At 43.0% G+C, this 13,113-nt stretch overlaps 1 protein-coding gene across 6 annotated transcripts in view; it reads right to left on the bottom strand.

Annotated features, from left to right (window-relative positions):
* Nucleotides 1-1,573: 1,573 nt before the first annotated feature.
* Nucleotides 1,574-13,113, bottom strand: part of PRPSAP2 (phosphoribosyl pyrophosphate synthetase associated protein 2) — a 67,497-nt gene continuing 55,957 nt past the window's right edge. For all 6 annotated transcript variants that reach the window (XM_053910672.1, XM_053910673.1, XM_053910674.1 and 3 more), the window contains 3 exons: nucleotides 11,735-11,805; nucleotides 5,954-6,100; nucleotides 1,574-2,308 (listed from right to left, as the gene is read on the bottom strand). In XM_053910672.1, coding sequence (XP_053766647.1) covers nucleotides 2,150-2,308; nucleotides 5,954-6,100; nucleotides 11,735-11,805 — 377 coding nt within the window. In that variant the 3' untranslated portion in view covers nucleotides 1,574-2,149. The remainder of the gene's footprint in view (nucleotides 2,309-5,953; nucleotides 6,101-11,734; nucleotides 11,806-13,113) is intronic.

The raw sequence follows: 13,113 nt of genomic DNA, 5'->3' as shown, positions 1-13,113 counted from the left end.
CATGTTCCTGTTCCTATGCTCCCCCGATCTTTCCCGGCCCTTGCAGGGAATAGCTGTTGCTTCTCCATGCCTCTTAAGTCTCTACCGAGACCTGCTGAGCGCCTGGGTCTCAAGCTGCACCAGATGGTGGCTTCTTTCAGGTGTTCACCTTCACATCCCCCCACAGCCAGCTCTGAGCACACACCCAAGTCCTTGTGGATTTGAAGGGCCCTAGCCAGCTTTACCGCAAGTTCATCACCCAGAGGAAAACATCCCATTTCTTCATTCACTTCTCTCTATAAATTTGACTTTTCTTTATGAAACATGACATACCAAAAAAAAATCATGGAGGTCAAACCTCATGGGACACAGCCATCTAGAGGAAATTTCCTGCTGAATGAGCTCAACAGTTATATTGCTGCTAAACGGGGCAAAAGATGGGAGGAGACAACACAGCAGAGTCTAAAGATGTGAGATTTGCTGTGAAGCTGCTTCAGCCCATTTCAGAGAGCTAACTTCAGAAGGTCCCAACAGGCTCAGGCAGGTGACACCAGACACCCAAAGCTCTTCTTCCAAATGTGGCATTGGTTAGAGGACAACCACCTGCTACTAACCAGAGGTGCGCTGGCCAAAGCAGCTGTCCCTGTAACATTTCCTAAGCTCATTCGTGAAGGTCTTAAATTTCCATTTCTGGGAACAGGCTCTCAGTAAGCAAGCACACACTTTCAAAGAGAACAGCTCTACTATTAACTGGGTTGGGAACTGGAGGGGAGGTGATGAGGACCTTTCTCTGAAGCTATTTCCTCAGGAGAACCTGGTGGGGCCTGGGCATGGCTGGGTGTGATAAGCGTAGATGGGATGAGCAGGGGACCACCAGGCGACTGCCAAAGTGGGCCCCTCAGTGCTCCTGCACACTCGGGGCCCTGGGCCTGCTCCAGGGCAAGCTCCCAGCAGCCCCACTGCTTTCTGCAGAGTGCCAGGAAACTGAAGTATGGCAAACAGTAAATGACTACCCTTCACTTTGTGCTAAGTCAACTATTTTATCCCATTTTCTCAAACAGGCAGAAAGCAAAGGTTTAAGGTTTTTTGGAAGTATTTTCTCTTGGTGAGAAAGTCTTAATTTTTCACTCCATGAACTGGACAGGACTGCCCACACGACCTCAGTGGGAGAACACACTGGCATAACTCACGGGACGCCAGTGTTCCACGTCTGACAAACTCAAAGGTACAAGTTTTGAGTTCTAAATTCTAGGACTGATGAGACTTACCTGTTTGGCATTGACAAGAATCACCATTACTTGCCCTTTGCCCTGGAGGGTGACCGCCCTCCAACATCTCATCCCCAAGAGCCCACAGGGCCTCCTTTTATTTGGAGAATGGCTGTGCTGTCAAACAAGGAGCACAGACCCCGCCCCCACCCCCACCCTGGGACTGGAGCTCCTCTCCTGCCACAGTTAAATTACTACAGTTAGGAATGTCTGGGCCCTGGACAAGCAGAACAGGGAACATTACGTTGGTAAGAGGCTACTGTGTCCCCAGAAAAGTTGCAGAAGAGAAAACTTAAGGCAATGAATATTTCAACATCCATAGCACGTATATTCGGCTTTCATTTTATTTTAGTTATAAAACAACTGACAAAACACAAAGTGTAAAAAATCACACACAAACACATTGAGTTTTTATTCCTTCGTTTGTTGCAGAAAATAAATAATGGTCACATATTCCATATGCTTGTCTATAAAAGCATTTCTAAAAATGTCATTACCTGGATTCAACAGTATAGTTTTTTTGGCTTTTCAACTACAGGTATCATACAGTAGACCATTTCATTTTATTACATTTTTTAAGCACTTGGGCTCCAACAATTTTGGAAAAGGCTGTTTGTGAGCTAAAAATTCTCATTCCAAGTTATATTTTGAATGGTTAAACTAGAAACAGTAAGGTCTTAAATTATTTTATTTAAGAGAACATAGTTTTTCTTTTATAAAAATTGCCCGAAAACCTCACAAACACCCGACACAAAAATTTGGTCTATCTTCATAGTAATTAACAAGAAAGGAACACAACGGACATGGCCCCTGGGAAATACATAAAATCAGGCAAGGTCTCTCCCAGTCCTCCTCCTCACGTTTCCAGTCTGGCCCTTGGGAGTTTCCGAAAGGAAAGCTCCTCAGTCATCTAAGCCTATGTTTCTGAAAAGGTAGGACATGGACTCCCCATTGTGAATCCGACGGATGGCTTCTGAAAGGATCATGCTGATATCCACCGTTTTAATTTTGGGGCACTGGAGCTTCTGGATTTCATGTGGAATTGTATTGGTAACCACCACCTTCGAATTAAGACAGAAAAACCAACAGTGTCATGAAACTAAGCAGCTTCCTGGTGTGGTCTGAAATCTGCTGTATTATCCAATCCCTGAGAAGGACAGTGGGCCTACCTGACCTTCGGTGATGTTTCCACTCAAGGTGAGTGCTACCTTTTGTTTCTTAGGCTAACATTTGATAAACCTACACCCACCAGGACAGCTATGGGCAAAAAGACAGACAATAAAAAGTGTTGACAAGTATGCAGAGAAACCGGAAGCCTCCTACACTGCTGGTAGGCATGTAAAACGGTTCAGCTGCATTGGAAAGCAGTCTGGGGGGTCCTTAAGCGTTTAAACATAGAGCTACCATATGACCCAGCAAGTCTACTCCCAGTGAAATGAAAACACATGTTCATACAAAAGCTTGTAGAAGAATGTTCCTAACAGCATTATTCACAACAGTCAGAAAGTAGAAACAACCCAAATTTCCATGAATGAAGAGATACAAAAAGTGTTCTTTCCACCAATTCAACAAAAAATTAAGTACTGACACACGCTAGCTACAATGTGGATAAACATTATACTAAATGAAAGAAGCCAGACATGAAAGAACAATACTGTATGACTCCATTCACATAAAATGTAAATCTACAGACAGAAAGTAGATTAAGTAGTTGCCTGGGGATGAGTGGATTGAGAAGAAATGGGAAGTGACTGCTAATGGGTGTGAGGTTTCTTTCTAGGGAGATAAAACTGTTCTAAAATTAATTGTGGTAGTGGCTACACAATTCTGAGAAAGTACTAAAAACCACTGAATTATGTACTTTAAATGAGTGAATTGTATAGTATGTGAATTGTATCTCCATAAAGCTGTTATTTCCGGTAACTCAATTGGTTGTTCCAATGAACTAAGGTTGTGAGTTCAATCCCCAGTCAGGACACACACAAGAATCGACCAATGTGTGAATAGTAAATGGAACAACAAATCCATGTTTCTCTCTCTCAAAAGCCACTACATTAAAACAAATAAAATAAAAAGTTTCTTCCTGATAATTATATTTTAAAAAGGCTGTTAAAAGTTAATACTTAATAAAAATGAAAAAAAGGAGAAAACAAGCACTTTTCAACAGCTACAAGTGGAAAAAGATTAAAATACCCAGCCTTAAAAAAAATAGGGAATGGGAATAATTTTTATTATTATTTATAATGCATAGTCCCTACTCCCAAAGGCAACTGTTGAAACAGAGAAAGAGAAGACCAGGAATTATTCAGAACCAGCAGCACTGGGGACGTGAAAACCTAACCTAATGTAATTATTGTGACTCATCATTTGGCATTTGATCTTCCTGATACTGGGCAAGAATGGAAACATAAAAGGTTATATTAAGTCTCATTACCTGTAAAGGGAGAACAATTCCCACCCTCCCTACCCCAGGAAAAAAGGTACCTCCCCACTGGTACCAAACAATTTATTGCATCACCCACATGGAATGAACTGCAGAGCTACCCAGGTAGGACGGAGCCTGTGCTGCACACACAGCACCTCCTGGAAGGCACCATGTGGTGACCTGTGGGCTCAGTCTTTCTCACTAAATAACCACCCTCACTGGGAAATTTTTTTTTAAATTACAGATTTACTGAGTTATAATTCACATACCATACAATTCACCCATTTTTTAAAGGTGGACAAATAATTTTGTTTTGTGCATGTAAACCAAGTACTGCCTACTTTTTCCATCAATTTCCTCTCAAATACTGAAAACAGGATGCCTTATTCTGGGAGCAGCCCAACATACCCATTTAAAGATTTTGGGACAAAGTTGTGTTTAGAAAGTATCTCCCCCAAGAGAAGCCCTCTAGGCCTTAGCTCTCACTCCTGGTTTCACCCTTCCCCAAACCCTGGCACCCACTAATGTCCTCTCTGTAGAGACGCCTATTCTGGGCATTTCGTTTAACTACTTCCAATTTTAAAAAAGAAAAAAATAAAAAAGCTTCAAATCATGACTTTTCACCACCAAGCACTACCTAGTGGCTCCTGCTCTGGAAGAAGAGCATCAGCCCTCTTCCGCTCCTCAACTCCTGCCACCTAACTGGTCCACCCCGCGTTACTTTTACATTGTTCAAAACTTTATAATCTACTGTGCAATGATGTTTTGTGTGTAAGTTTATATGAAAAACCTTGCTTCCTAACTAGAATGAATGCAGGAACCTGGTTTGGCCATTGGATATTCGCCCCAACTTCGGTTACGCACGTCAGTGACAGAGTGCTCTCAGGGATGCCAAGACCACAACAGGGGCGGCCTCTCCACTGAAGTGCGCCCGCTGTTGGACTCACGTCTGCCTCTGCTGGGCTATGCCTTCCCTCCAAAGTCTGCTCTGCTCGAAAAGGTCCGGCCCCAGCCGTGTCCTCTCTACCCTCCTCTGCTCTGCTGTTTCTCAGGTGCCCACACACAGCACCATGAGGACCCACCTGGTGCCATGTGGGCAGACCAGTGAGAGCGGCCGGGGCCTGAAGTCTTCTCACTTTACTTAACATGGGAACTCTGTGTTGTTCATTGTGCTTCCTGGAGTGCCTGTACTGCCATTCTGGATTCTCAGTCCATTTTGTCCAGCTGAGAGAGGAGGCTGCACTGAGCAGAGATATGGAAGTCTGGCCTCTGGTCTGCACTAAGGCATCTTGACCACATCCAAGATGATAAACACCGGCCAGGCTCAAGGAGATATAATGTGAGGAGTGAAAATGTGAGACTTGGAAAAGTAAAAAGAGTTTAACTAACTGAAGATTCAATACCCAGGAATCTACAGAAGACAGCACTTCTGTTTACGGGATAACAAAAATGTGATTTATACAACTGAGCCCCCATTACCTGGCTGGCCTCTAGAACAAGGGAGGGCTAATAAACCTGGACAGCCCCCCTCAGCCACACTGGGAGCTGCAGACAGCTTAGGAAAATCGCCCTGTTGGCCACCCTCCTCTCCCAATCTCAATCTCTCCCTAGTACAGGCAGCCGTACTAGGGAGAGAGATGGGGCTTTGGCATCAGGCAAACTAAGATCTGAATCCAAATGTTCAGCATAGTTAGCTGTCTCGCCTTAAGTCACTTAACTTCTGTGGTGCACAATTTCCTGTCTCTCTAAAAGAGGTGCTGAGCCCTGACCAGTGTGGCTCAGTGGGTTGGGCCATTGTCCCACAGAACAAAAGATCACCGGTTCAATTCCCGGTCAGGGCACGTGCCTAGGTTCGGGGCCAGGTCTCTGACTGGGGGCTTGCAAGAGGCAACCAATCAATGTTTTTCTCCCACATCAAAGTTTCTCTCCCTTTCTTTCTCCCTCTCTTCCCTTTCTCTAAAAATAAATAAGTAAAATCTTTAAAAAAATAAACAAGGCCCTGACGTGGGCTTTGCAGGGCTGTGCTAGAGCTCAGGAAGGGTGGGTACACAGAGTCTGGCGGTGCCAGCGCAGACGACATGCTCCAGTTACAAGGGTTATCAGACCCATTAACTATTACTATGGGCAGTCTGCAGTCCATGAAATGCAAATATAGTAAACCTGCATTTTTAACTCACTTGTAACTATAAAACATCTCCTTCTCCACCTATGCTCTGCAACTACAGATCAGGAGGTGCCAGAGGGGCAGGGCAGGGCAGCCCACCCACAGGCCAGCTAATACCTCATCGATGGCAGACTCCTCAATCAGTCGGGGAGCATCTGAAGATAGCAAGCCATGAGTCGCCATCACAAAGATCTTGTACGCGCCTCTTTCCTTCAGGGTCTCTGCTGCAGCCAGAAAGCTGTCAACATCATCGATGATGTCATCCTGTCAAATTACAGATGCAGCAAAATACACATGAACACTTTTGCAACCAGGAAAAAGAAAGGGTCTAACTTTCCACTGTGGCATGTGCACACAGCACAGCCCTGCCATGTCTCCCATGCTCTCCCACCAGGCCTTCCACAGCAAGCCTCCTGCACCTGTCACTCACGGGCTGTCTTGTCTCTGCTGCACGCAGTGCTGCCGAGGTTTCCAGCTCTATAGCCCTACGTCCAGCACTGTGCCCAAACCAGGCATGTGCTCCCAACATATTCGCAGAATTTTTTTTTTTTAAACACATAATAAAACTGTTAGAAGATGCTCTGACTCTAGGTGGTTCTTTCCTCTTTTCTTGCTGAATTCCTTATTTTCCAAATTTTCTCCATTGTGCATGTGGGAAGCATGGTTTTTACATATTTTTGTAATAGGAAAAACACTATTATTTTTAATAATAAACCCAGTTCAGTGGTTTCTGGACCACAGATTCCCAGTGTGCAATAAGAGAATGTGTAATATATATATAATATACTCTCTTACATATCTATCTGCCCCTGGTTCCTAGGACAGGATGCTGAAACCCTGGTACACTGCTAAGTGATATGAGCAATAGGAGCATCTTTTGTTCTAATATTTTGTCTTTGACCCCATCCCTGACACAAGACTCCAAAACCCTTGTAATTAATTTCCTGGGCGACAGAAAGGTCTTTTGTTCTAATGAGATCCTCAGTGGCTCCTAGGTGGGGCTGGTCACCAGAGAGACCAAGCCCTGATCAGAAGCTTAGGATTCTCAGCCTTGCTCTCACGTCTCCCCAGAGGCGAGAGGGGCTGGAAATGGATTCTTCATTAGTTGTGCCCACGTGAGGAAGCTCCATGAAATCCCACCAGTAGGGGGATCACAGGGCTTCTGGGTCAGTGAACACAACCACACACCAGGAGGGTGACGCACCCTAACTCCACAGGGACAGAAGCTCCTGTGCTCAGGACTCTTCCCAGACCGCATCCTGTGTCTCTTCATCTGGCCGTCATCTGTGTCCTTATCACACAGCCTTTGATAAACTGATAAATGTGAGTAAGTGCTTCTCTGAGTTCAGTGAGCTGCTAAGGCCGTCATGGGTCATGGGAACCTCTGATTTGTAGGCAAGTCAGACTGAAGTTGTGGGTAACCTGTAACTTGTGAACAGCATCTGAAGTGGGATGGGAGCAGTCTCGTGGGACTGAGCCCTTACCCTGTGGGTTCTGACACTTTCTCCAGGTACACAGTGTCTTGAGTTAAAGTGCAGGACACCCAGCTGGCACTGCAGAGAACTCTTTGGTGTGGAGAGAAACCCCACACACATTTGGCGACCAGAAGTGAAGTGCGCCTTGCGAGTAGTGAAGGGGTTGCACAGGAGAAAAAACACTGAGCCTTTCCTTTGACACCCAGGCTACCAGTTACCTCAAGCCCCTTAGAGCATCAAATATTGTCTACGGTTGAACAAATACTCATGTTATTTTACATACAGGGAGGAGCAAAAGTAGGTTTACAGTTGTGAGTATGTGAAACACGAGAGTTTATCCTTGTATTATTATTTATTAATTATTGTATGATTTTCCATACAAACAACTGTAAACCTACTTTTGCTGCACACTGTGTGTATGTATATATATAAAACCCTTTTCAAATATATACTAATATTACTATCATCAAAAAATATAGCCGGCTAAGATGAAGGCATTGGTAGACACACTGTGCCTCCTCACACAAGAAAAAGGACAACAACAAAAACCAACCAGAACTGACAGAAAATAGAACTGTATGGAAGTCCAACAACCAAGGAGTTAAAGTAGAAACATTCATCCAGACCAGCAGGAGAGACAGAGACAGGCAGCCAGGCGGAGAGGACTCACTGCAAAGCAGCGGCTAGAGGACCAGGGTCCAGGGTGGCTGGGGATCGGGCGAGGCAGTGGACTTCGGACTGGGCGGTCTCACATTTGCATGCAGATAAACCAGGAGGAACAACTGGGGAGCAAGACAGACCACACAACCCAGAGTTCTACACCGGGGAAATAAAGCCTCAAACCTCTGATTGAAAACACCTGTGGGGGTTGAGGTGGCAGCAGGAGAAACTTCCAGCCTCACAGGAGAGTCCATTGCAGAGACCCACAGGGTGCTAGAACATACACAAGCCCACCCACCTGGGAATCAGCACCAGAAGGGCCCAATTTGATTGTGGGTAGCCAGGGAAGTGACTGAAAGGCAGCAGAGAGCAGAGCAAGCAGCACTGTTCCCTCTTGGACCCCTCCACTGCATACAGCACCACAATGCAGCCATGTGGGTTGCCCCGCCCTGGTGACACCCAAGGCTCCGCCCCTTATTATGTATCAGGTGCGCCAAGACAAAAAAAATGTCCCAAATGAAAAAGCTCCAGGAAAAAATACAACTAAGCAACGAAGAGATAGCTAACTTATCAGATGCACAGTTCAAAACACTGGTAATCAGGATGCTCACAGAAATGGTTGAATATGGTCAAAAATTAGATGAAAAAATGAAGGCTATGAAAAATGAAATAAAGGAAAATGTACAGGGAACCAACAGTGATGGGAAGGAAACTGGGACTCAAATCAATGGTGTGAACCAGAAGGAAAAAGACACATTCAACCAGAACAGAATGAAGAAACAAGAATTCAAAAAAAAAATGAGGAGAGGCTTAGGAACCTACAGGACATCTTGAAACGTTCCAACATCCGGATCATAGGGGTACCAGAAGGAGAAGAGGAAGAACAACAGATTGAAACTTTATTTGAACAAATAATGAAGGAGAACTTCCCCAATGTGGCAAAGGAAACAGACTTCCAGGAAGTCCAGGAAACTCAGAGAGTCCCAAAGAAGCTGGACCCAAGGAGGAACACACCAAGGCACATCATAATTACATTACCCAAGATGAAACAGAAGGAGAGAATCTTAGAAGCAGCAAGAGAAAAGGACACAGTTACCTACAAAGGAGTTCCCATAAGACTGTCAGCCCATTTCTTAAAAGAAACATTGCAAGCAAGAAGGGGCTGGAAAGAAGCATTCGAAGTCATGAAAGGCAATGACCTACATCCAAGATGACTCTATCCAGCAAAGCTATCATTTAGAATGGCAGGGCAGATAAAGTGCTTCCCAGAGAAGGTCAAGTTAAAGGAGTTCATTATCACCAAGACCTTATTATATGAAATGTTAAAGGGACTTATCTAAGAAGAAGAAGATTAAAAAAATGAACAGTAAAATGACAACAAACTCACAGCTATTAACAACCGAACCTAAAAACAACATAACAAAAAACAAACTAAGCAAACAACTAGAACAGGAACAGAAATGGAGATCACATGGAGGGTTATCAGCAGGGCAGTGGGTGGGGAGAGAAGAGGAAAAGGTACAGAGAATAAGTAGCATAAATGGTAGGTAGAAGATAGACAGGGAGAGGGTAAGAATAGTATAGGAAACACAGAAGCCAAAGAACATATATATGACCCAAGTACATGAACTGAAGTGGGGGAATGCAGGTGGGAGGGGGTGTGCAGGGCAGAGGGGAATGAAGGGGGGGAAATGGGACAACTGTAATAGCATAATCAATAAAATACATTAAAATACACACACACACACACACACACACACACTGTATTACTTTAAAAGCACTCCTGGTAAAAATGGTACAAATACTCTGAAAAATAGTTTGACAGGTTCTTATAAAACTAAACTCACAATTACCTCAAAACCCAACAACTGTACTTCTGATTATTTATCCCAGAAAAATTACTCTGTTCCCACAAAAACACATACACACATGTGTAGGGAAGTTTTATTTCTAACAGCAGAAAACTGGAAACAATCCAAATTTTCCTCACAGGTGAGTGGTTAAACAATCTGTGGGCCCTACATCCATGGAATGCTGCTCAGCAAAAAAAAAAAGGATGAACTATCGATATATGAACAACTTGGGTGGGTCTCCAGGGAATCGTGCTAGGTGAAAAAACCAAACTCAAAATGTTACAGAGTATAAATTACATTCATGAGACTTTCCTGACATCACCATCAGAGACAGAGGACATATTAGTGACTGCCACAGAGTTAGGGATCAGGTGGGTAGGAGGTGGGTGTGGCTACAAAGGAGTACAGGAGGGAGCTTTGAGAGGGCACATTCTGTATCAGGACTGCAGTGGTAGTCACCCAAAGCCACGCACGTGGGAAGGCTGCACACATCTATCCTCACCCACACACTGGAGCTACCTGAAGCAGCTCTACAGAGAGCAGCCATGTGAATTTCTAGACTGTTACTGTACTACAGTGAAGCAAGAATGAGGAAACTGGATAAAGAATATGCCAAATCTCCCTGTAATTTTTTTTTGGCTACTTCCTATGAATCTGTAATTACTTCAAAATAAAAAGTTTAAAAAAAAATGCAGTTGCAGTAGAAAGGGGAAAACGTGTTACTGAATTTTGGTAGATTCTGTTACTATAGCTTGTTACTGCAGATTTTGCTGATTAAGGAATAAATTAATAAACAGCTATTCCCCTACAGAGTAATATCAGAGATTTTCTAACAAAATTACAAGCACTGAGGCTTGGTAAATGGGTACAACCACTTTGGGGACAATGTGGCACCATCTAGTCAAGTTGGAAATGTGTACTTTCAGACTGAATGACTCCACTCACAGGCGCCTAGAAAGTCTTGCACTTATGTAATAGAAAACAGGTGCAAGAATGTTCAAAGCAGTACTGTTTGGAAATAGAAAGAACTGTATATTCAATGCCCAGAGAACAGAGAAATAAGTTATGTAATAGTTATATCATGCAGCACCATACAATGAAAAAGAATGTAGCACACAGAGAAATCTCAAATGGTGAGATCAAAAACATGGGAACCTCCGCCCCCCAAAATATAATGTTTAGTGTACAGTGTACTCATGGTAGAATGTAAGGACAAGGAAGGGCATCGATGACCACGTTCGAGGCAGTGACAACCTCTGAAAAGAAAAGAAAGAGAGAGACCAAGGAAAAGTCCCGAGCACGCTCTGTTCCCAAGCTGAGTAATGAGTACCCATGTGTTCATTTGATTCTTATTTATAAAATAGGTGTTAAATGTGCTCCTTTGGGGCACTGGCTTTGTGAAGTGTGAGAGGATGTGTGTCTTAAACAGTTATAATCAATTTTGTATCCCATTTTGATCACAAAACAAATTCTCACATTATGACAAACAGCTGCACAATATTTAACTAAGTAAGTAATTAGCAATTTCATAATAAACTGATGATAATAATTTTCAATTTTTGGACCAACATAAACATTTAGCACAAGGCACCAACTTCAATGAGACTTACCCGGCCATACCACTAACCCCACACAATTAACAAACAAGTTAGCCCTCGCTGGTGCGGCTCAGTGGATTGAGTACAGGCCTGCAAACCAAAGGGTTGCCAGCCTGATTCCCAGTCAGGTCACATGGCCGGGTTGTGGGCCAGGTCCCCAGAAGGGGGCACTCCAGAGGCAACCACACATTGATGTTTCTCTCCCTTTCTCCTTCCCTTCCCTCTCTAAAAATAAATAAAATCTTAAAAAAAACAAGTTAACAAAATAGAATTGGCAAATAGGACAATTAATAATAAAAGAGGTTTACATACCACAATGATGGCGATCCTTCCTCCCACATCTCCGACCACTGTGATTGGAGGCTTTTCTTTGGGAATCAGCACTGGTCAGAATAAAACACATGCACAGAAGTTTCTGTATTAAAATGCCAAAGCCTTTTACAAGTCTGTGTCTCATGATAAGAAGATCCAAGAAACCAGAAACATGGAGAGAGCCTCTTCACTGATAAAGGGCAACCATATAAAGCTCAGAGCTACCTCCATGTACTTAGTGAAGAACTAAACTCCCCCCGGGGTCAGGAGTGAGACCAGGGAGCCACATTCATTGCAGCTTTCAGCACTGGGATGCATGTGCTGCCCAGGCAATGACCCAAGAAAAGAAATAGATGGAAGGAAAATTATTTTGATTAGCAAATGACATGATCTTACATATAGGAAATACCGAAGAATCTACAAAAAAACTACCAAAGCTAATATACAAATTCACCAAAGCTGCAAAGTACAAGGTCAACACACAAAAATCAATTGTTTCTACATACCAGCAATGAACCACGTGAAGAGGAAATTTAAAAATCAACTCCATTAAAAAAGCACCAAAAAGAATAAACTACCTAGGAATAAATTTAACCAAGGAGGTGAAAGACTTGTACACTGAAAACTATAAAACATCGCTGAAATTAAACATAAATGGAAAGACATCCCACGTTTATACATCAGAAAACTCAGTATGGGTAAGATGGCAGTGCTCCCCAATGTGACCCAGAGGGCTGATGCCAGCCCTATCAGAACCCCAACTGGTTCTTTTGCAGAAATGGACAATAAAATTCATATGGAAATGCAAGAGATTCCAAATAGCCAAAATCTTAAAAAAAAAAAAAAAAAAAGGAAGAATAAAGATAGAAGACTCACATTTCTCCTACTTTGAAAACTATTACAAAAGTTTATTATTTTTTATTTTTCAATTACAGTTGACATCAAGCTTTACTAATCAAAATAATGTGGTACTGGCATAAAGACAGAGATATACACCAATACAACAGGATTGAGAGTCTAGAAATAAAATTTGAACACCTCTGGTCTACTGATTTCCCCCCAGCTTTATGACTTGTGAATTTAATGTGTACAGTCTGATGTGTTGATACACATATACAATGCAAAATGATTACCACAAAGAGATTAGTCAACACATCCATCCCCTCACACAATTATTACAATTTGTGTGCATGGTAAGATCTACTCCCTTAGCAACTTTTTTTTTTTTAAAGAAAACCTTTTATTTATTTGATATATTTATTGATTATGCTATTACAGTTGTCCCGTTTCCACCCCTTCACTCAACTCCATCCTGCACACACCCTCCCTCCCACATTCTCCCCCTATAGTTCATGTCCATGGGTCATACATATAAGTTC

Source organism: Desmodus rotundus, chromosome 9, assembly GCF_022682495.2.
Source record: "Desmodus rotundus isolate HL8 chromosome 9, HLdesRot8A.1, whole genome shotgun sequence".
Lineage (NCBI taxonomy): Eukaryota > Metazoa > Chordata > Mammalia > Chiroptera > Phyllostomidae > Desmodus > Desmodus rotundus.
Note: the sequence above shows the minus strand (reverse complement) of the source record. Positions and strands in the feature narration are given on the sequence as shown.